The 23,427-nt window shown below is 46.1% G+C and overlaps 2 protein-coding genes, 1 long non-coding RNA gene and 1 pseudogene across 9 annotated transcripts; 3 read left to right on the top strand and 1 right to left on the bottom strand.

Moving 5' to 3' along the window:
- The first annotated feature begins 8,416 nt into the window (after positions 1 to 8,416).
- LOC119274694 lies at positions 8,417 to 10,504 on the top strand. Of its 3 annotated transcripts, none has more exons than XR_005135281.1 (2): positions 8,417 to 9,552; positions 10,070 to 10,504. XR_005135281.1 is itself a non-coding variant. In XM_037555415.1 (2 exons), the coding sequence occupies exons 1-2, from the start codon at positions 9,008 to 9,010 to the stop codon at positions 10,439 to 10,441; spliced, it is 504 nt and encodes a 167-aa protein (XP_037411312.1). In that variant the 5' UTR covers positions 8,438 to 9,007; the 3' UTR covers positions 10,442 to 10,504. The 3 variants fall into 3 exon arrangements, 1 of the variants encoding a protein (XP_037411312.1); XR_005135282.1 differs by having other exon boundaries at positions 8,420 to 9,135; XM_037555415.1 differs by having other exon boundaries at positions 8,438 to 9,139.
- A 754-nt stretch (positions 10,505 to 11,258) lies between these two features.
- LOC119280759 lies at positions 11,259 to 13,695 on the bottom strand (annotated as a pseudogene).
- Positions 13,696 to 14,471: 776 nt separating this feature from the next.
- Positions 14,472 to 18,554, top strand: LOC119274693. 4 transcript variants are annotated; one of them, XR_005135278.1, is made up of 6 exons: positions 14,472 to 15,039; positions 15,125 to 15,408; positions 16,510 to 16,690; positions 16,901 to 17,051; positions 17,880 to 17,934; positions 18,070 to 18,554. It is a non-coding gene; the product is annotated as an uncharacterized LOC119274693 (long non-coding RNA). The 4 variants fall into 4 exon arrangements; XR_005135279.1 differs by having other exon boundaries at positions 15,112 to 15,408; positions 16,521 to 16,690; XR_005135280.1 differs by having other exon boundaries at positions 15,112 to 15,408; positions 16,904 to 17,051.
- A 1,862-nt stretch (positions 18,555 to 20,416) lies between these two features.
- LOC119274692 lies at positions 20,417 to 23,036 on the top strand. 2 transcript variants are annotated; one of them, XM_037555414.1, is made up of 5 exons: positions 20,417 to 20,543; positions 20,647 to 20,730; positions 21,500 to 21,797; positions 21,887 to 22,104; positions 22,226 to 23,036. In XM_037555414.1, the coding sequence occupies exons 3-5, from the start codon at positions 21,507 to 21,509 to the stop codon at positions 22,779 to 22,781; spliced, it is 1,065 nt and encodes a 354-aa protein (XP_037411311.1). In that variant the 5' UTR covers positions 20,417 to 20,543; positions 20,647 to 20,730; positions 21,500 to 21,506; the 3' UTR covers positions 22,782 to 23,036. The 2 variants fall into 2 exon arrangements, with proteins under 2 accessions (XP_037411311.1, XP_037411310.1); XM_037555413.1 differs by having other exon boundaries at positions 20,647 to 20,745.
- The last annotated feature ends 391 nt before the right edge of the window (positions 23,037 to 23,427 follow it).

Here is a 23,427-nt window from a genome sequence, read left to right as displayed (position 1 = left end):
AAAAAAAATATAGCAGAAAAGAAAAAAAACTATATAAAAAACTACTCAAAAATAAATAGAAGCAAAAATAGTTGTCATTAACTTTACTTAAAAAATGAGCATAGATGCTTATTTTTAATGACTTATTACAATTCAGAAATGAATAGAAGAAAAGATAGTTGTGATTAACTTAACTAAAAAATGAGCATAGATGCTTATTTTTAATGACTTATTACAACTCAGAAATAAAAAGAAAAAAATAAATATAGCAGAAAAGAAAAAAATATATAAAAAACTGCTCTGAAATGAGCATAGATGCGCTTATAGAGAAAATTCAACCTAAATTCATAATAAATTTCTACTAATTTCAGAGAAATTCAATATGAATTTAGATTAAATTTCCTGTATAAGGGCATCTATTTTCATTTTGAGAGGAGCTCAACAAAGGGAGAGAGGGAGGGGCTTATAAACCAGTCTGATTCCCCTTCGGTTGGCGAGATGGGACTAAACTCTGACCGCAACGAGGGCCAACCCTTTAGTCCCGGTTGGTGGCATGAACCGGGACTAAAGGGCAGCCTTTGGTCCCGGTTCAAGCCACCAACTGGGACCAATGGTGGTGGGCCAGGAGCGAGGCGCATTGATCCCGGTTCATCCCACCAACCGGAACCAATAGGTCCAGACGAACCGGGACCAATGGCCCACGTGGCCCGGCCGGCCCCCGGGGCTCACGAACCGGGTCCAATTCCCCCATTGGTCCCGGTTCTGGATTGAACCGGGACTAATGGGCTGACCTGGCCTGGACCATTGCCCCCTTTTCTACTAGTGATAGGATAGCCATACATCATTGGGAAATAATATATAGCGTTGAGCACCATGTTTAAGTAGAGATTACATCGGGTAAAAGAGAGGTTACACCGCTGCATAGAGGGGGAGAGAGTTGGTGATGATGGCGGCAAAGTTGTTGGTGTAGATCACCGTCGCGATGATGGCCCCGGTGGCGTTCTGGCGCCACCGGGAGAGAGGGGGAGAGAGCCCCCTCCTTCTTCTTCCTTGGCCTTCCCCCTAGATGGGGGAAGGGTTTCCCCTCTGGTCCATGGCCTCCATGGCGGCGGAGGGGCGGGAGCCCCTCCGAGATTGGATCTCTCTCTCTCTCTCTCTCTCTCTCTCTCTCTCTCTCTCTCTCTCTCTCTCTCTCTCTCTCCCTCTCTCTTTGTTCCTTCTGTTTCTATGCTCTCAGATTCTAGCCTTTCACCGTTTCTTAAATTCCCAGAGATTCGTAACTTCGATTGGGTTGAAATTTTAACATGATTTTTATCCGGATATTAGCTTTCTTGTGCCAGAAAAAGGGCACCAACCGCCTTACGGGGTGGCCACAAGGGACCAGGGCGCGCGCCCTGCCTTGTGGCCCCCTCAGGCATCGTCTCACATTGATTCCACTTCCCAAAATTCACATATATTCCAAAAAAAATCTCCGTAAGTTTTTATCCCGTTTGGACTCCGTTTGATATGGATTTTATGCGAAACAAAAAACATGCAACAAACAGGAACTGGCAATGGGCACTGGATCAATATGTTAGTCCCAGAAAAAGTATAAAAAGTTCCCAAAAGTATAAGAAGTTGTATAATATTAACATGGAACAATCAAAAATTATATATACGACGGAGGCGTATCAACGACACCGCAGTACCACCATCATCCGATCTGGAAGACCAGATCCTAGGGTTTCCCCGGAGCAGCACGAGTGAATCGATAGTAGTTAAGCGACGATGCATTCATCAAGGTAACGACACATAACGCCGTTATCGCCTTCCATAGGCTCGGTTTTCACCGGCAACTTTATCTTCCCGGCTCATAGCCGGGACTAGATGACAGAACTCGAGATATGACCATCCAGCCTTAGGCCGACCACCTCTGACGGAGGAGATGGCCACCACCGCCGGCTACACCGGCCAGATCAGATATAACCAGAGGCGTCGCCGAACATCCACCAGGCCCTCCACGCCGCCGCCGTCGCTGATCCGACGCCTGATGGCGTGCCGCCGCCGACCGCAGCCACCGCCCTTCCCGGCACAGTGACGTGTCGCGCCTGCAGGCCTAAGGTAGGGCCGACCACCACGCCGCCGCCTGCTGCAGCCATCACCGACACGCCTCATAGATTGGATCGGCTGCGCCTCCACGCGTTTAGGGGCCCCGCACCACCCCTAAGACGCGGGAATCCCCCACCAACACTGTCGGCCTCCGGGCTTAGCCCGGCGGCGGCGGAGGGAGGGGAAAGGGGAGATCGCGCCCCCGGCGGCTAGGGTTTGGGCGCCGCCCGAGTCGCCCTAGCGGGGACGACGCGGAGGGAGAGTCTCTAAAATTCCTTAAAATTCTTGTTTTGTGTAAACGTGCTTGGGGATTGGATCTAGAAGGAGATTAGAGGAGGAAGGAGATAGGTGGGGAAGAGCAGCTTCCTCTGTTGAATGACTAGATCGATATCGCGCCTTGGCGCGAGGGTGCCGGTTCCTACGTTTTGTTCAAGCATGTAATGCTATGTTAGTAGGAATCCAAATTTAGCATACGCATTCATGCAGGATAACAATAAATTGAAGAAGAAACATTCAATTGTGGCAGGAGAGAGGCATAACATTGGTCAATATTGGCATGAGATTATAAGGTAGAATTGATTTCAGTCTGTTCATAAGACCACAAAAAGATAGCCACTCGACTTGAAGTTCAAAACAAAAAGTGCAGCCACTCGACATGAAGTTCGATACCAAAAGCACGATAATTGGAGAGGAAGTAATAAGAACAGGAGGATAATAAAGGAGAGAGACAACCACCAAGCCATAGCTGCTAAGCATACTAATAGGTGGCTACATTCAACTTCCTTGTCGATAAACTTTGTAGGCGCCACTTCGCATGCACGATCCTGATGGAAACTTATGAGATATATGGCATATCATCATCTCTGTATAGACATTGCACTTGCAATCTTATACCTTACCCTTATTAAAGCCTATGGACAATGAGCGCTGGTTCCCCCCTTTCAATCTCAAAGGCAAAGACACATATCTGAAACTCTTTGAGCCCTGCTGCCTTGGCAAAGTTTGACCAATTGTTTGTTTGACACGGAATGGTTTGGCAGGTGACATGATCGTGCTGCAAGAGAGTGCACTGAAATTTTATCATCGTTTGTTGACCCTTTCATGATCTGGTTGCTACCAGTGCCCTAGGAGAAACAAAGTTGCATTAATAGTAATTTGGCAAAACATATGTTGATTGGATTGGGAATAATAAAGTTGAGATCATATAAAAGATCAGATTCAACTCATATTCTGTGATAATTGAAAGTATGTACATCAAGTACCAATCTTATTATCACTACTACTCTGTTCACAAACAGATGGTAGTAAGCATACTGTTAGACCATATGAGAAATAACTCTCCCTTTCACGTTATTCAGAAATCATATACACAAATTAAGGAAAGCATTTTTGTAGTTCCCATCATTTGCAGTTTCGGCTCCTAGGAAAGAGCACGTTGCCTGCCGAATAATGGGCGACAAGAAAATGATAATCGGCTGGAAAAAAAGTTGCTTTTGGTGTTGAGTTTTTCTGCGAACACATAATCTTAAACCATGCTGATGAGCAGTGAAGAGAAAGTAAAGTTTATACATAGAATACATTCAGATATACTCTCATTAATAACTCTTTTGCATGATCACGACATCCCTCCAAGAAAACAGTGTCAACAAATTGAAAATTCATAAGAGAATGAACATAAACAGGCAGGTTTAAATTTAACAAAAGGACATACCAAAAGAATGATGTAGTTTACTACTGCATCCACAAGTATAAACAAAATAGTAAGATCAAAGTTGAATTCATATTTTACATGAGTCTAAGCAAAGACGAAGGTCATACATTGAAATAGTTTATGCCAAGCTCAAATATTTGGAAAAGTATCTTCTGAATCCATTGACTCCTTTGCGGTAGCACAAACTTAAATCAATATTCAGATAAGTATCTTCCGGATCCATCGACTCCTTTGCGGTAGCACACAACTTTAAACAGCGCAATGCGGTAGATCCTGAGGCATATTTTAAGGATCGAAAAACAAAAAGTGCAGACCTTGCATTACACACCTGACTTTGGCGAAGTGTATTTAGCAGTGCCAAAGAGTGCGAACATATTTAGAAATCAACAATCACAAAGAAAAATTAGAAATCTTGAAAGACTAAATATCAAGATGACTGAGCAATTTTACATAGGTACCTTGGATCTAGCTGCTTATTAATAGAAGGAGGCAGTGAGAGTAACCTTGTTGTAATAGGTGTCTGCAACCTAGAGAGAACGAATTACAATTAAGGAGATGAATAAGGTTATTTCCGGAGGTGTGTGTCAATCAATCACTTAATAGAAAATTCTCAGCAAACAACAATTTATATATCCGCCTAGATAATCTTGACAATTATCAAGTATATGCTAATAATATATATCTACACCAGAGAGGAATCGCCATGCCATTCAATATTTCAATCTTTAAAGAACAACTTCTCAGTGAAACCCCAAATAAAGATATCCCAACATTAAGTTGGAGATCATACACCTAGTCCAGTTTTCACCTTTGTTACCACTATTTATAAGTATTAAATGATTGTACTTATTTTATAATTATCTCAATCTAAGCTAATAGGCTCATATACAAAACCAAAGATATATTTTACCTTCCAAAGAAAATTCAATGACCAAAGGCTACTGAAACTTAAATCTAAATTGCAACACTGTTGGTCCATGGCATCTGCCCGCTGCAGCAACACCATTTTTAGCACCAGCGGCAGTTCGACAGATAGATGTGACACCAAGTACTCACCTTATGTGGATGGGTCAGTTTCCTGGCATATATGCCACAAAAAAGGAGATCAGTAGAGAGATACCCTGCAGGTTGAGCAATCACTAATGAGATCCAGTCCATGTACAACACGCATGATTGAGGAACCAAACATGTATGATACATTTTGCTATGGCACAACAACATTCAGACAAATGCATAATGGTACTGACATTTAGTACTGCTGTAATGGTACTGAACATTTAGACAATGTGGTGAGAAGATAAAAAGGAAGCAGGCGTGGTGGGCATGCAATGTTGGCGTTGGGGGCGACATGTAGTGGGCAGCACCAGGGTGAGGGGCTTACAGCTGGAGAGGGCGCAGCGTCCCCTAAAACACAGGAAAAGCTGGCCAGAGGAAATAACGGCATCATCATCCGCATCAGCGCCAGAAGCACGGGCGAGCCAACAACCTACAGAAGCAGCAAGAGATAAGTCAGCAGAAAAACATCATGGCCTTCCTTTATCTCTGTGACGCCTGAGCCCCCCTACCCACCACCATACGCCCTTGCCTCTTCTCCCCATCTCAGCAACAAGACAAGGGGTCTAGGGATCATGCGCACGCACCATAGACGAAGATCTGTGGGTGAGCTCGCCGAAGATGGCCTGCAGCCGGCACGCATCCTTGGAGGGCTAGGGTTTCGGGCGTCTCCGTCCATGGCTGCTGCCGGGCCGGACCGGACCGCCATGGCCGACCTCGAGGACGGTCGCGGATGAGGTTGATGACGAAGCGTTGATGCCGCTGTGGATCTGGGCTTTCTACTTTCAAACGCTCAACCTCGCCATCCTTTGCAATCTACGCCATCAACAACACCAAGTGGTCAGTGCAGGAAGATTAACCAAAGAAAATGACCAGTCAACCAATGTAGCATGATATACCAATGATTAATCATTCATCTACTATCATCTCTCAATGATGAGTCGCAGGAATGAGAACACCCATCATAGCTATACATTATTCAGCCCTCATCCATAATTCATGTCCATTAGAACACAACATACTAAATATTCCCATCAAAAGGAACTGCATGAAATTCCAAACGATGGGCTTGAAAGCTGTACAATTCAAGGTGCTTCCTTATTCTGATACAGATGACCAAAATATATACACAGGAACTCTTGTAAGATATCATAGCTACACAAATGACCAAAATTATAAGATATCATAGCTACACATAATTCAGTCCTCATCCATAATCTCTCCAATCCATGCATCCTCAGTAATGAGAAGGAACCAAGTAGCGCATGACATAGGTTGAGTTTGAAAAGAAACTCTCCAATCTTAAAATATAACAATATATTTCACAGCAGTGACAACCCAAGCAATTAAGATTTGCCACAACAATAAGAAATCTTAACCAGAAGGAATTGTACAAAAGAAGAGAAAGAGATTATTACAGATTAAATGAATGTAACAAACACATGTAACCAACTTGATAAGAAAGGGTTCGGTATTGGACAGTTTGTCACCCCAGCCTACTCCTGTGCAATCAATGATGAATTATGGCTTAGATCAGGTCATATCCAATTTATTTGAGGACAAATGCAAATAAAGGCCAATAAAAGTTAATAGGTGCAAAAGAAGATGGAATACATTGTAAAATTATACTATCTTTTCAGTCCATCTATGTAAACCTCAAGAGCTGAGTTTTAATTAATCACGTAACAATAGATATAGTTGAGAACAGTAGTAGCCTGGTATACCTGGATGCAGTACAGAGACGACTTGGGAGTGTCTTCTGCATGCCGAGGAGGACGGTGACACTAAAGCCGATGGTGCTTCTTCAACACGTCATCTTCATAGTCGTAGCGCTATGTCATGCAAGGCACACTAATTTATCAATTCCAATGAGAATATATTTTAACCCTAAATGCTTGCAAGAATCCAAAGAAACACCACATACATGCTAGCAATGACATATTAGTTTTACTAGCAAACATGCCCGTGCGTTGCAACGGGAGAATAAAACACATGCTTCTAGCATAATAAACACGACTTATGTCCATGAATATCTATTTTAACATACCGCATCATCCATGTTATTCCTTATCCTCATTTCCGCCTTCATCAACTATGATCGTGGTGTCCATCTGATCACATTGCGTCCGTACGCGGCCAATCCCATGGTGACGATCTTGGCCACCGCCTAAACCCTAAACCCACTCACACTTGCCACTGAACCACACCATCACAAGTGAATTTCTAATAGTTTAAAAATTAATCGGCGAGCTGGACGTGACGTCCGCCCTTCCCGTTGCAACCTACACCTAGTCACACACTATCCCTCCTACGCCCATGCACTTTAAAATAGTATATTAGTTTTCAAAATGCGTCGATATTCTTTAAAAAATATAGAATATTTTTAAATCACATGGACTTCTTACAAGAGAATGGATATTTTCTAATTACGATTTTTTTAAATCACATGGACTTCTTAAAAGAGAATGGATATTTTTTACTTACGATTTTTTAAGCATGTGAACACTTTTTAGAATAACAGAAACTTTTTCTTGCAGAAAAGGGTGAACAATTTCAAAATATTAATATTAGTTTAACACGTGACAACTTTTCTTAAAACTTCGCAAAATAAATTAAAATGCACGAATGATTTCTAATAATTACACATAATGTTTCAGAAGGCAAAAACATTTTAAATATTAATTTCTGATCGTACTATTTTCTTTTCGTCCCTAGCAAGAACGGAGTTTATTCTTTCCTTCTCCGACATGACAGTTTTAATCTTTCTCTAATTCCATTCCTTCCAGCCTGATATTATTCCTCTTAATTTCTTTCCTTCCTTAAGGACACACCATATTACTATTCTCTTAGTTGTTCCTTTCTGCTTTATTATGCACTGTATGAACCGGGATCAGTTGGAGACAATTTATTTTATATGTTACTTTACTGGATGTGCAAGCATATATGTTTTCGTCTCGTGTGCCCTAACATGTGTATAGATGTTAGTGTAACATTATCTAATTCTTCTCCATGTATGTATGGTGTTTGTTTCTTTTTTTAGTAGCCAGTCATTATGAGTTCATGAGGGACATCAACCTAGGAGAGTGGAGTGAAGTGGTTAGGGTTTGGTTTGGCGAGCGGATGGGGAGGAATATATAAAGGGCCGGTGAGACAGCATGGGCCGGGTCTGACGTGGAGGACGCGTCCGGGCACCCCCGTATCCGGCCCATATTTAGGCTATATGAGGGTGCCGGTCGGTCCGGGCATTTGAGACCCGTTCCAGGCGCCCATCTGAATCGAATTTTCGTGACCTGTCAGTGACTAGCCGTTCACCTGAACGTTTGAGATGGATTGAAGATGTCCGGTTGTAAATGCTCTAACACTTTCGCGTGATGGACTCGAAGATTTTTATCGGTGCATGAAGGATCCAAAGTATTAATTTCGCAAAGGAAAAAATCCAAACTACAAAAAGCAGGTATTGTTTTTATAAATGGCGAAAAGAAAAAAAAGGAATTGTGACATGTGTGCACGCTAGTCTAAAGATAAAGCTAGCCACACACGCGTTAGCTGGTCTAGAAGAAACCAGCAGCCGCGTCGGTAGCGCTCCTTGGACTCGTCGCTCGCAACCTTGCTGATTAATTATCTCCTCGGTTTCTCTTCCGTGATGGCAGTTGTCCACAACTGGACCTCCCCTGGGTCACGCCGCACCTGTCGCCTACACCCACTGCCGCGCCGCACGCCGCTGGATCTCCACCCCCACCCTCTCCGCTCCACTGGGTCCCCGCACGCCGCACCACCCCCGGCCATGGGCGCTGGCTACCCGCCTTCCCCTCCCCCAGCTCCCCCGGATCCCTGCACCACCCGGCCATGGCGACGGCTGCTCCCTTCGTCGGGAATCCCCGCTCCTCCGGCCCTGAAGGGCTCCTCTAGCTCCGGCCGTGCGCTCCAGCACCGACAGCCACTCTCGTACTCGTGTTGTTCAACTGCGACCCCACCATCGGATGGGCGGCCATGGCATGCTGACATGCCGTCCCGGCGCAAGTCCTTTTCTCTGTATCTTGACCCCGGACCTTTTTTCTGTATCTTCAAATTGGCTCTCTCTCCCCTCTTTTTTTGGATTTCACGCTTCTCTTTCCTCTTCAACTGTTCGTGACCTTCCTCCTAGGTCTGCTTCCGCATTTTTGGTTGGTAAAAAGCATGCCATCGTTCTTCGTTTCAGACATGGGTCGGTCTCGCGCGCGAGCACGGCAGCCCCTGAGCAACATTTCGATGCTCGCACTTCCTAGGAGCCAGGAGCCCCTCCCTTTCTTCAGCTCGCTGCCGAGGTCGGTGAGCCCTCACTCAGGGTGGACACGGTCCGGGCCGGTCCGGTCCCTGACCGAGCCGTCGTTTGGACCGGCCGTCGGCGGTCCGGACCGGACCGGACCGAGCAGCGTCACGGTCTTGTTTTCAGGGACCGGACCGCAGCGACGGAAGCCCGAGCCGGACCGAGCGGCTCGTTTGGACCGGCCGGTGGTCACCCCAGAGCTCGCGCCGGAGCACGGCGACGCGGGGAGGGCGCTGGACGCAGCGGGGCCTGTCGTGGAGGTGTCCGGCGACTTCTTTGACTCAAGGTGGACTGCACGGCGGCCAGGCAGAGCTCAGGCAGCAACAGCGACGAAGAATCTGGCACGGCGGCCGGTGCACGACGACCGGTGTACAACGGCGGTGTAGGGCCTCCTGCTTCAATTTCTACCTTCCAGGTAATAGATCCGAGCATGGCGCATCCACTAGACATGCTTGCCAGCGTCAGGGAGGCAGGTGGCCGCGCGGATGAATGACGGCGGCGCTGACCAGCGCACGACCGACGCGCCCGCCATGCAGCTCTGGCCACGCGCTCGCCACGCGCCGGCCGCGACCTCGACACACCCTCGCCACGCCCCTGCCACGTCCTAGGCACGCTCCCGCCACGCCCCCGCCTCGTCCAGACATGCCCCCGCCACGCCCTGGCCATGCCATAGCTCGTGCTCGTCGGTCCGCTCGGTCGGACCGAGCTTTCACCGGACCGGACCGAGGGATTTTCGGTCCCGTTTGCAGGGCCCGGACCGGCTAGATTTTATGCCGGGCCAGGACCGAGCCTGGCCAGTCCGAGCGGGCCGCGAGCCGGACCGGCGGACCGGACCGTTTCGTCCAGGCTGAGCCCTCACCTTCTTCCTCCATCTCTCTTCTCTCCCCCGTACTTTTCTCTAAGAGCTTTCTCTGTCTTTTATTTTTCTGCAGAGAGATGGCCATGGCCGCCCGATGCCGGAGCGCCGCCGGCCAAGGACCCGCCGGCATCTAGACCCCCTCCACGCCATCTCCATCTCGCCGGAGACCTGCACCAAGTCCCATCCAGCGCCTTCGCCACCCTTCGGCCCCCGCCCTGTAGCTCTGCAGCCCGAGCGCTTCAACCGACTTGTGCCTCAAGCAGAGGAGAGGAGCTCCCTGCCACGAGCCTCTCTGACGATGGCAAACCAGCAGGCTGACCCCGCCTCCTTCCTTTTTCTCCCGCCGCGACGCATCACCCCTTCGCTATCTCCTACGACGTGGACGCCGACGTCAAGCAGCGGCCCGTACCCGGCTGTGGAGAACGCGGTGAAGCAGTTTAATTAAGGATCACGGGTAGGATTGTAACTAATGCAGGGTTGTTTTTGTAAAACGAAGAATTTTCTGATATACCCACTTAAAATAGGATGGCGGGTTGAATTATAATAAATGGAGGGACTTTTATGCAAAAAGGCCAACGACGTACGACAGAAACCCAATTCTCTTTATTATTAGGTAAAGATAAAGATTTCAAAGAGGCAAAGCATCAGGCTTCTAGAATCAAAAGAGAATTGAGTAAATAGACCAGCAGCACAATAATGTACACATGAAGAACTGAAAAGAAGATCACAGAGAACATGACATTTATGCTAGCGCTGGCGTTACAAATGGAGAAGCTTAAGGATTTGTCTTATCTTGCAAGGAAATTATTTTCTTGGTACTTGAAGCATGAGTCGTTTTCTATTTCTTGAGCCCTCTATAGGGATTAGAAGAACTGTATTCCATTAGAAGTCAAAACCTCAACCTTCATTAGCCTACCAGACAAACAAAAGTAAATTGCAGAGCAGAAAACTTTACGTAACCAAATGACACAGGCTATGAAAACACATTACGGAGGCATATGATTAATAAGAGGAATGGTTGCTTGTATTTTTCTTCCAAGTGGAGAAAGATAGATCCTTTATTCTAATTGTTATTCCAATTCTTGGAAAATATCTTGTATAGTTGTATGTATGGACCAACAACCAATAATATGTCAGCAATACGAGGAAATTCGTCTACTAAACACAGTGTTATGTTATGTTATCAACCACCAATTCATAACATAATCTCACCACCATAGGATGCAGAGGACATCAAAAGGAAGAAAAACCAGTAACACAAAACATCAAAATAATTTGAAAAGGGATTCTCATTAAACAGAAAAACATGCACACATCTGCACAACAAAAGGAAAAATTATTTGAGAATAACTACGAACTGGTTGTGAACTTCAAGCCAAGATATAAAACAACAGCATAAGAGACACGCAGCTCACCTGCTTTAGCTTGTCGTCTTTGCGGCTGATGGCGATACTATTGGTAAAACTATGAGACCGATCATGGGCTTATTTGTTTCAGTTTGACATCCCTATCTCCTGCTGTTTGCATTTTGGGAGCTTCAAGGTCTGGCAGAAGAACAAAATCAAAAGCTATTTTTAGGAGTAAACATAAGTATAGGAAAATATAATTATTTCCTCTTGACATACCGCAACAGCACCCTACAGAAAATTTCATCATGCATTTTGCATTTATTCAGCTAATACAACCCAGAAACAAAGAAGCAAGGACTTCAACAAATGAAGTGTGAAGATCAGGGACAAGCGGCAACCATGCCACTACTTTATGGGACAGATAGGAGTCAAGTTACATGATTCCTTATTTGAACTTATTTTTAAGACGTAGACCTTGAAAGACACACACTGAATACTCAGGTGTCAGGTAGTCGCAGTAATTCCTTCATGTGTAATGAAAATTCATTGGTGCTCTTCAAATAAAAAATAGGAGTTTTGTAGGAAAGAAAGAACAAGCTGTATAGCACAAAATATGTGCAATGAATACTTTGGTTACATGTCGACCATAATGTTTGATTTATGTAATGAAAATGGCCGAAGGGAAACCAGCTAAACACACCTCAGACAAATAAATACACATGAAAATATTATAAGAATGCATGAATGACTTTGTTCTAACCAGATATGCATCCTAACCATACGAGGCACTGACTAACTAATAAGACCACCACATCCAGTACAAAAATAGTAAGAATCCTGAGTCCAAGGCACACCCTGAACCTTAATTCGCACGCCCGTTAGCAGTAGAAAAATAGAACAAAACAGGGAGTGTTATTCAAAGGATACTTGATGCCTTAGACGTAGCAATGTTTTGTATCTACTTAAATATCATCAGTTATCCACAGTACCTCCACAAGAGCAACAAAAGCAGCTGCCATCATGGCAAAGCATTCAGCAGCATGAAAAGTCAGTGCTCCTCACTGGAATGGGTATGGTACAGTTATCCTGCAAATTTTAAACCAATAATCTGCTCAATAGCTGAATTCCCCAGTGTAAATTGCAGAAACCATTCATAATATGAATACAGTTATTCTGTGGTTGTCTTCAAATTTTACCAGGGAGCACCCCCCAAAAAGGCCAGATCGATCAGTGCGGCAGCAGAATTGGGTTTGGAACTCACCGTCAGAGTTTGTAGCCGAGGCCGTACTCGGAACGCCGGCGAGCTGGGCCACCAACTGGAGGAAGGACGCCAAGGAGCTCAAGCTCAAGCCTGCAGATCGTCGCCCTGCTCCGGAACAAGTACAGTGAGTACTCCAACACAATTTGGAACTGGAACAGGAACAATTTGAGCTTACAAACTGAAATTGGATCATGAAAATTGCAGTAACAGTGATCATAAAAATTGCTTATAAACTGAACTGGAACAATTTGAGCTTATAAACTCAGATTTCAGTTAAATTATCTCGACAGTACTCTTTGATAATGCATCATGCAGTATAAATTACTCATGCAAGAAGAATGAAGAACAATCTCTTGGATTACAAAAGTTATAACTATCCAAAATTTCCATTAGCAGAAATGCAGACTGAATTTTTCACACATACTGAATTCCATTAGCAGAAATACAGTGAGTACTCCTAACTGAATTCCACTGATTAGACGGAATTGCTAATTGGTTAGGAATCACTAATGAAGCACGCATGGAACTACAGGGGGAATTGTTGATTGCTATGTTCAGGTCGCTTACCATCACACATGATGGAGCTGTAGGGGGTGGAGGCGCACCCCGTGGATCCCAGTGGCGGCCCTCCAGAAAGCAGTCGTGCACGCGGACGGGGTCATGGAGGATACGGCGCACGTGGCAAAAGCTCCGGTGGTGGACGACGAGATGTAGCAAGCAGTGGTAGTGGCCGACGAGCCGTGGCAAGCAAGGACATCGAGCTTGAAGACGCCATGCGACGGTGGCCTGTCTCCATGCCGCCTCCTTGCGTCTGGTCTCACATCAAGCTCGCAGCCACGTCCACATCAGCCCGATCGGCGCGGGAAGGAGAAGGGTCAGGCCGAGTCGGATGGGCGACGGATCCAGGGCGTACCTCATGGGCGAGGCACGCTGGTAACGCTGCGGCCAGTTGGCGCAGGCTTCATCGGTGGGGACGGGTTTGCCGAGGAACTCTAGCTTCCTGGCCTTCTTGGTCGGCTGTGCCATTCGCCTCTTGGCCGCCACCGCCGCGTGCCCCTCCTTGTTCTGCTGCTCCCTGGAGGTGGCCATCTCGCCCTCCTCCTCATCGGTCTCCTCCACGCACATCTCGTCCTCCGCCTTCGCCTTCTTCTCCCTCGGCGCCTTGGTGGCCTTCTGCTACTTCTTGCCCGCCGCCGCCTGGGTTCAGACGCCGGTGAAGTCACCGTGGCGGCGCGAGGGGGGGGGGGGCAGGGAAGAGAGGAGGAGTGCGAGCTTTGGAAGGGGAAGGGGCGGCGGCGGCTCCCCCTCCGTGAACAGGAAGAGGGAGGAAGACGATTGGGGAGAAACCCTATGGGCATTGGGATTTTATACCCATAGCAAAATTATGCAAATGCCCTCGGCGGGCGACAGGAATCACACGCGGTGGCACAGATATTTCATCGGGCGAGGTAACTATTCATTGCTACAGGGTCCAGGTTTCAATCCGGCGGCCCAGATAGCTCGGGAGCTCGATCCGATGGCCAAAAATGCATCAAGAGATTCGATCCGACGGGCGAGAGTCCTTGATCGCTGAGAGACCGCGGGAGTGACCGTCTCCCTCATTTCTCGATTTACCTTATAAAGGATGAGCTGGTACATAGGCAGAACCAAGGCCTCCACGTCGCCCTGAATCGATCGTGCCACCGCGTGTGAATTGTGTGTCCCACCAAGGGCATTTTAGTCATTTTGTCTTTGGGTATAAATACCAGCAGTCCCCCGTGCAAACCCTAGCCGCCCCGCCCGTCCCGCTCGCCCCTTCCCAGCCGCTCACCCCGCCCGTCCCGCTCGCCGTGGCCGATGACCCGCACTCGCGCCCCCTCCCCAAACCCTTCCTGCCCCCACGCGCCGCCACCCTACTGGCCTCGCCTCTTCCCCCCTTTCTCCTCCAGTGTCTCCTCCCCATCTGCTCCGCTCCACCTCTCCGCAGACGCGCCCAAGTCCGAGCGCGCCAAGTTCGCCGGCCTGCGCATGCGCCTGCACCGGCACTGCTTCGTCCAGCCCGCGCGGCGCTGTGTCGCCTCCTCCTGCGCCACGCGGGCTCCGCTGCTCATGATCGTGCCCCTGCGCATGCCCCTGCAGCGGCTGCGCGCCCACAAGCCGCCCGCAGCGCTCCCCGCTCGGTCGCCGGCTCCCTCCGTCCGGCTCCGCTTCTGCCCATGCCCCGGCCGGCTCCGCCTCTGCCTTGTGCAGCATCGATGTCCCCGAGTTCTCTTTCTCTGGTGGGGGAGCTGTTGGCCACGATCTGGATGAGCCAGAGTTCAGCAACAGGGGAGGGGTGAATCAACGGCGGCAGCAGAGAGGGTGGAGAGAATTGCAAGAGCCTAGGCGCCCATCACCATGGTTTTCTCGTCGTTCGCGTGCCACCATCGCGGTCGTTATTGGAGCTTTGAAAAGGTCTGTCCTCTTCTCTTACTTCGTGTCGTTGCTCCTCCGATCTCAGTTAAGCTGCAACCTCACACACTTCAGGTTCATGGGTCAGGCAACGCACATGGGCGTGTCTGCTAAGCAGGCCACTGGGTGGGTGACAAAGTGATGCAGTCAACGGCAACCGGCGACCTCAGAGCCCCCCCTTCTCCGCCTCGTCACTGTCGCCACCTAGCTTGACCTCGAGCCGAAGAGCGACTCGGCAGGACGCCGGGGGACAGGTGCAGCAGCCAGCCGCGCCTCGCCCCGTGCTCTGCAGGCGCCCGGCGGCCTCGACCCGGCCTCGGCAGGAGGAGCTCGAGCCGACTCGGCAGAAGGAGTATAGCAGCAGACACGCCCGTGAGTTTTCTCTCTAATCCCCTTGAAACTACATTCCCGATCTGGAGCGGGAGACCAGGGATGCCTCGTATGTGTCTCCGTAATTTTCTTCTCAGTTTGACAAGGAATATGCCTATTGTAGTCTTCTGATTTTGGGTGTAGATTCTGATTTTGTTGACAAAACAATGGCAGATTTCTCCATTAGCTTATATGATTTGGGGCTGATTTTCCTCGTGTGATTCCTGTTCATGGCCTTGCTGTGGGAGATTGCAAAAGTGAAGTGAATTAAGTGTGAATAAATAGCAGGAGCAATGCCTGGGCTGTAGATTTCTCCATTAGTTTAGTCATGGCTAATATGAACTTCTCTATTATATTACTTATGGATTGTTCAGTAAAATGAAACCTCGTGGTGTGGCATGTCACCTCCCTTGCACATATACTTGTACCCAATTTAGACCATCAGTAGAACTGTCTATATTGTACAGGTCAGCTAATACACAGCACTCCGGCGGCCGGTGCATACATATAACTGCACGCGCACACAGCGCCACCTGACTCCTATTTCTTCAGTGCAGCACCGTGACATGGCCATACTCTGTATGGACATAGTGGCAGCTTACAAACTCTCTGTAGTAGTGGATCTAATAAACAAGATGTCTTAGGTTTGAAAGCAACATGCAGATAAGGAGATAACTTTGGATATGTTATTATCTTTACCATTATACATATTATTTGTGTAAAGTTTTTGGCCATTTCATACCTATGTCGTCAAGATTATGTTCTGATGTAGAATATTCAGTTTAGTTTGGCCTGCATTTGTCCCAGAGAGCGAGTGTTCACAGGTCCATTGCTTATGTAAGTTATTATTTAGTCAAGATTCCGTTCGGATGCATAATATCTAATAACTTGCCTCTTAAGTTGTCTCTACAAACTAAAATTTGAACTTTAAAACTTATCTAGCCATAGTTTTTGCAGCAAGAATAGCATGACTTATTTTATCTCCTTTTCGAGCTGGAACACTTGGCTATCGTGATTTTTCTTTGTAGACTTTCCTATACTATACAAAATGTATGTTGTGGAGAAATTATAAACTGCGTTACAAATTGTTGTAATGTTGTGTAGAAACTGAACAGGGACAAGCACATGCAATTATATGTTGTGGTAGATTTCAAAAGAGACCCAGGGCCCAGAGTAGTTTTGCAAAAATGGAGGATACCAGACTGACCCATGGAGCATGAGATCCTCCTTGTCATGGGCCACCTTACTTGTATGGCTTCAGGATGAGGAGACCCTTCTAATTAAGGTGGTTACTACTTACTTGCTGATTTGAACCTAGAAAAGAATGTCATTTCGTGTTTGTTAGTAGGATCTCATGTTTAATCTACAGATCTATTCAGTCACTGTATTTGCAGACCAGTTGCGGGTTTTTACCTGGGAAAATGAACATTTTTCTACCTCAAATTTGCACATCAGTATCCTTGTCTGATTTAAGATTGCTTTTCTTATTATGAAGAAGATTTGTGCTGCTGCTATTGCGTTCTTCAGTTTCTGGTCATTGGTTCATCTGCAAATGTGTGGACCTCCCTCCCTTTTGCTCGATTGCTCCACCTTGCTCCTTTGGCTGATTATAACAGCTATTTCCGCAGCCCATGACGCTGGTTGAGGTTAGTCTTTCAGCATATGTTTTCTTCATTACATGTCCTTTAAATTGCAGGAAAGGCCCTTACAAATAAGTTAATTAACTACATGTCTGCATTAATATATTTGCCTGATGGGTTTCCCTACTATGGCTCATGGTCATAGATGTAGTTTGCCTTTGCTGCTGTTGTTTCTCTCAAGATTTCTATCCCACTATATTGTATGTGTTCTGAATCTACCGGTATATGAAAGATGATTATCTCCATTATTATTGTTCGTACTACCATTTTTATCCAAGATTCAAAACACATAACACGTGCCCTTTTTTTAAGTATCTTTAATGTAGTCTATTGGTTCTTAACTTACTACCAACTACTAGCGAAGATAGCTTTCTAAAATAAGCATGCTAAGCATGAACATTGTTCTACTCACGGAAGAACCCTCAGGTGATGATAGGTCATGGTTCTTTGCCATTTCCTTTACAAAATCGGTTGAATCTTGTAATTCTAAGTTAGTATCAAGTCCTATATACCTTTCTGTTTGTATAAATTCACAACTTTCATGGAAGCTCTCGAATTGCGAGTATTAATCTCAGGTTGCTGGGTATGTTTGCTGGTAGTATGCTACCATGCATCCACTGAGCAATTTTCTTGTGATTTTACTTGTGATGACACATTTCTAATCTTTCTCTTTGGGATACTTAAATATGGTTTGCCTTGGGAAATATCTGAGATAGGATCCATGCTACTTTATTTGAATTGTTTTTATGTTTGCACCCTTATTTTGATTTTAGTTACGATGTTCTCTTTCTTTTGGTTGCTCACATGTGATTTTTGTCGCCATTCTCCATCTAGAGATCCAGGCAGCGTCCAGATTGCTATTATCATCCTCCATCAACAAAACCATGGGGTATTTTCAGCTCTCTTCTATGTCTCTGTTCCAGTGATAAACTGTCGTTTGATTCTTTTTGTGTGTGTGGCATGTCTGCTTATTTTGGCCCCTGTTAATTGATGCTAAATATGCTGGCCATTTGTGTGTGCCTAGGTCCTTGTGGGAGCTGCATACAAAGTTACAAACCCGTGTGGATGTATTTGGTTGGTAGCTGCAACAGCCTGCCAATCGGATAAGAGAAGCCAAGGGGCCATCGACAATGGTGTAGCTTCAGCATCCTGTCAATCGGAGGAGAGGCCAAGGAGTCATCGGCAAGAAGCAACCTTATACTGGAACTTGAAGTGGAGTAATGGTTAACAATGTTTTATGGATCATATGTTTTCTTTTGTTCACACTTGAGAGCTACAAGCATTAAGATGTTAATATAAATTATGTACCAAAGTTTGCTTTGTCCGTGGTCATATCTACTCCCTCCGTTCCAAAATAGATGTTATTATCCCTATGAGTTGTCCCCTTTGTTCTATAGTAGCATAATCAGAGCGAGAAATTTAAATGTGATTGAATTATGGTGTGGCTCTTACAAAAATATGTGAATGGGATCAGAATTGTGTATATATTGTTGATTTAATAGTTTGAAACTAAGCCATGTTGAGTGTGGAGTTTTATTTCATCTATGTTTGCATCAGTGCAAATCATGAATTGTTTACTTCGATGTTGACACATGTCAAATATATATGTAGTCAGGAAAAGATTCAGTGTTGCTGCAGACCTGTAATAGCATACACCTCTTCGCAAACAACTCTAGTCAACATCAAATGCTCCTAAATTAAGCAAAATAATTGGTTAGTTACTGGTTTAAATTGGTCTTCGTGCCATTTGGCTATGTTTATAGCTACTCTTTTTTTGAATGCAAGTTTACACCTACTCGGACTTCTAATTGCAGGCTCAACTATTTGGACCTCTTGGTGATGTATTTTGTTGCATCCATATTCTAAGCAAACTTTTGCATTTATTTCATGGTTTTAATTAAAATTTAAAATTATGCCTAAATGTTACTCAAATAACATAAAAAAAATATGCATGCTTAAGTATATATTTTGAAAGATAAGACATTTTTATTTTTTAATATAAAAGGGTTAGCCATGTTATCCTAGGTGTTTTTAAAACATAAAATTACTAACAAATGCAAATATTTTCAATTCGTACATGGTTTTAAATGGGTCTCTGCGCCATTTGACGCACCGGGTCATCTAGTTCGTCCAAAGTCTGGATGCCTCACTCACGCGCACAGAGCCTCGTACATATAGCCTGGCGACAGCCCACACACACACACTCACGCTTACACTGTGGACCCACTAGTCAGATTGACTCGGTCGCATTCTTCTGCCCTTGGTGATGTTGTGGAGTCCCTCCAGCCTGCCCATGGCTCGCCCGTGGTGTCATTCGTGACATTCTGGTTCTGCTCGTTTAGCACAGGTGCTCCAACGGCCGCAGGGCAACTTGCGTGGCGGGTTCACTCGAGCAGGCGCGCACCTTGGGTGTGTATCTATATGTGTTTGTTGGTACAGTATGTAGTATAGTACTACTAGGTGTAGTGGCGCGGCTCACGCCACGCGGAGTTGTTTCTTGATACGTGGCCGGATATGACTCACACCTCTGTGCTTAAATACCCCCACGGAGTCTAAACCTAATCCCTGTCCTTGTTCCCCCCAGAGCCCTCCTCGCCGCCGCCAGGTCGGGGCGGATCCACCGTCGCCGATGCTCCGGTTTTTGCCGACGGCGGTAGATGATTTTCTGCGTACCAGGGTACCGGCTGGTACCGCTGGCGGCGCAACGCCGATAAATTTTCGACGGCGCCTTGGAGATGTTTATAGATCCGCCATGCCGCCTGCTCGATGACCAGCAGGGCGTCTTTTCTCCCTTAATCAGTGAGGTCATCTGTTCAAGGTAATTGTTTTCATGCTACTTTTGCAATTTTCTATATGACGTCGTCTTAACTGGTTTGCAACCTATACAGGTTGTATCTCTCTTAGACTGATTTTCATCGGAGGACGCTTCTACCAAGGACCCGCTGATGCAATCTTCCGGGCTCGGAGAGGATCTGTCACACGAGGGCAGAGCGGCATCGAGTCCCCGAATCCGTAAAGTTTGGCGGGTCAGTTCCATATGGATGATCGATTTATTGGGTTCTTGGTGCTCGTGCTTGCGCCCGGATCCAACAAGCGGAACTGTCCCGGATCGGAAAAGCTCCGATTCAATCTGCGGATTAGCTGCTTCTTGGTCCTGGCCCGTTACGCGCGCTCTCCATACCAATGCACGAAGAGATGCAGCAATGCGCGGCCCAAGGCCCGTTACGCGCGCTCTCCATACCAATGCACGAAGAGATGCAGCAATGCGCGGCCCAAGGCCCGTTACTGGAACCCACCGGACGCCCCGAGCCGCATATGAGCCTCCGTTTCGTTTCGTTCCCCTCCTTACTGCGGCTGCTTGTGGCTCCGGTCGGGTGGGCTGGCGGAAGGGCGGGGGGCGGAGGGCCGGAGCCAACTGGCGGCGGCGGCGGCGGCTGGGAGACACGGCTGCGGGGAGGCGGAACGCACTGGTGGTGGCGTTGCAATCTGATTGGTCAGGTCAGTTCCCTTCTCCTAAACCCCTAAACCCCAATGCGTCTCCGACGTAATCTCCAATCGGAGTCAGTTCGCCCCTAACTCCAATCTGGCGACCTAAACTCAGGGCGGAGGGCCCGTGGCCACTGGCGGCTGCGGTTGCGAGACACAACTGCGGGAAGCCAGAGCTGACTGGCGAGGGCGGCCTGAGGTAACAATCTGAGAGGTCAGCTCTCTCTTCTATAACCCCTAAACCCTTGTGTTCCCGACCTGAACTCCAATCGGACTCGTCAGTTGGCTCCTACCTAAAATCCAATCGGATTCATCAGTTCGGTCCTGCTATGCTTGTTTCCATGTGTGCAGTGCCTGGTGCTGTTGCTATTTAGTACCCGCTAGCTAACTGAAGTTGGTCGTGCAAGGATATTTCCCTGATTTGAAGTTCAGGGCTTTTGCAATGGATGGGGCTGTGATGTTTTGATTAGTTCGCTGCTACCTGTTTAAACTTGCAATGTGTGTGCCAATTCATGCAGATTATTGCCTCGTAGCTTAAGATTTGCTCTTCACATAGTTCATCTCGGATCATATACGGAAAGCTGCATGCTCCAGTACATCCTGTTTATGCAAAGTTTAGCAGCATCAAGTTCTTGTTCATTTCCCATCGTATATGGAAAGTTTATGATGCTATTCTGTTGACATGTAGGAGTATTTGTGATCTTTACAATCCTCTGTATCCATCATAAATGTAGAAACTGTGAAACAGGGCAATAAGTTTTGGTAGCTGCAAGTTTTGCGTGGCAGATGATATCTGTGAATGAAGCGCTTTACTATCCATCTATTTTATAGTCTTGCGTTATTGCCTTTTGTGTGCGTTGTTATGATTTTAGATTTACCGGTATGGCGCAGTTTTTGAATGTTTTAGTATTGATTGATTACTTGCAATGCAGCATTAGATGTTCCTAAATTATGTTCTCTTATTGCAGGTTGAAGATGGCTGATGCTAGTTACCGTCAAAGACTGCGGGATGCAGCTAAATGTCGCCATTGTGAGAATACTGTCATTTCTCAAACTGAAACCATTTTTCGCAGACCCGTCAACATCCAGAGGCACCTGAATGACCTTTTCAGAATAGAATTTCCCTTGAGACCAACTCCAGATCAATTTATGGAATTCTATAGAGTTACTCACGAACGCTATGAAGCAATCTCTTTTATGTCAGTTCCTGGAGTTCTATATGATGGCAGACCTGTTCAGATCCCAGTCACGGCCCCTGGTTACATCGTATGTTTTCTCAAATCTTACTCATGCTATGTCTATTCTCTTATGTAGCAACTGTGATGTGTTGTTATTGACGTTATTGACTTTAACAGGAGGAACAGACTTACCACACCATTGTCATACGCCTTGACAATGGATATGTTGTGGAGTTTCTTATTCAAGAATCAAAGAATTATGTTGTTGGGTTGAGAGTATATCGGGTTGAAAATCAGAGAAATGCTGCCCCTTGGTTTGTATTCAATACAGTGACATTACCTCGATACTTTGGAGAATGCATACCAATCAACTATCCCTTGAGCTACACTAATGTGTATGTTTGTCATTCATTCTTTAATTGCTACAGTTATTGTTGTCATCATGTATTTTATTTGACCTATCTTTTGGTCTTTTCCTGTGTTAGTGATTAGCGAAACGAAACTTTTTTTTTCCAGTCACTTGGTCTTATTCGGAGCTGGAGCTGTCTCGGATGCAGTGGACTTCTTTTCCACGTATCTGGATAATCCTCACCAGCAGTCTACAGATCAGGGTAAACTGCACTGCCAGTTATTCTTTCTGCTGTTTGGTGAAGGACCCCGGTTCCGTATTGCGCAGCAGTGGGCTAGAGATAATGCACTTAATGCCAATCGGCAGCATCCTGAAGCTGTTCTTCTCGAACTAATGCATGATTATTCCAAGCTCTGCGATTGTTCGTTTCATATATATCAATATTATGTTGAGATCCCTTTTCTCGATGCCCTTTTGGACGACCTGAAGGAGCTCAGTCCTTTTGCTCGTACCCTGTCTGATGCTAAGAAAATGTTGGAGCCATATGAGGCCAAATATGGGAGTGCTGGCTTGGTCTTCCGAAGAGGTGATGGCAAGGTTATATTGGAATCTTTGGTGGGTGGTGAACTGTTGCTCCTCAATTACAATTACAAGTTCTGTACAAGGATTCAGATGAGACGAGCAGGTTATGATGGTCAATGGTTTGAAAGGCTTAGCAAGTAGAGCAGTGGCTAAAACTGATGTAAACGACTCAATTTTGGTACTAGCGCAGTGTACTGATTCCAGATGACTTTGGTATCACTGTTTATGGTTCAAACTTTGTACTGAACTATTTCTTCTAGGACAAGCTCTGAAGGAAAGCCTATATGAACCCCTGAGCTTCAGGTTTCTCCAACTGTTATTGTTTGACATTTTGTGTGTGTAAGCTCTGAAGGAAGCCTATACTGAACTATTTCTTCTAGTTCTTTTGCTTTTCAACTCTAATGCTTCTGCTTGTCTGTCCTTTGGATTCAGTTGGTCATATTGAGTGTTGTTTGAGGATCAAGTCATTAAACATTTGGATTTGTGGAAAACTACTCATGGGCTAGGACTAGAGCAAGTTTTTCTTTTTCATTGTGCTGTTGGGACTTTTTTGTTTCTTAGCTCTTTGAGGACTGAGACCTCATTAAAAAATAATGAATTGGAAGGACAAAGTAAAGTCTCGCTGGACATGCTGTCAGCTTGAAACAGAAACATTTGATTTCTTTTTTGTTCGCGTGTATGAAGCATAACTTTCTTGATCAGTTTTATCTTTGGGGTTTACTACAATGCAGCATTGACTTTCACGTTGCATGTTCTGCAGTACTAGTAGATGTGGCTGCATCTATGC

Source organism: Triticum dicoccoides, chromosome 3B, assembly GCF_002162155.2.
Source record: "Triticum dicoccoides isolate Atlit2015 ecotype Zavitan chromosome 3B, WEW_v2.0, whole genome shotgun sequence".
Classification (NCBI taxonomy): Eukaryota; Viridiplantae; Streptophyta; class Magnoliopsida; order Poales; family Poaceae; genus Triticum; species Triticum dicoccoides.
Note: the sequence above shows the minus strand (reverse complement) of the source record. Positions and strands in the feature narration are given on the sequence as shown.

Bases quoted from the DNA above. Each gene is read 5' to 3' on its own strand.
- LOC119274694 (XM_037555415.1), top strand. From the start codon at position 9,008: ATGCCATCGTTCTTCGTTTCAGACATGGGTCGGTCTCGCGCGCGAGCA. The intron at 9,140-10,069 runs GTGAGCCCTCAC...ATTTTTCTGCAG, and splicing joins TCAGCTCGCTGCCGAGGTCG to AGAGATGGCCATGGCCGCCC.
- LOC119274692 (XM_037555414.1), top strand. From the start codon at position 21,507: ATGGCTGATGCTAGTTACCGTCAAAGACTGCGGGATGCAGCTAAATGT. The intron at 21,798-21,886 runs GTATGTTTTCTC...TGACTTTAACAG, and splicing joins TCACGGCCCCTGGTTACATC to GAGGAACAGACTTACCACAC. The intron at 22,105-22,225 runs GTATGTTTGTCA...TTTTTTTTCCAG, and splicing joins CCCTTGAGCTACACTAATGT to TCACTTGGTCTTATTCGGAG.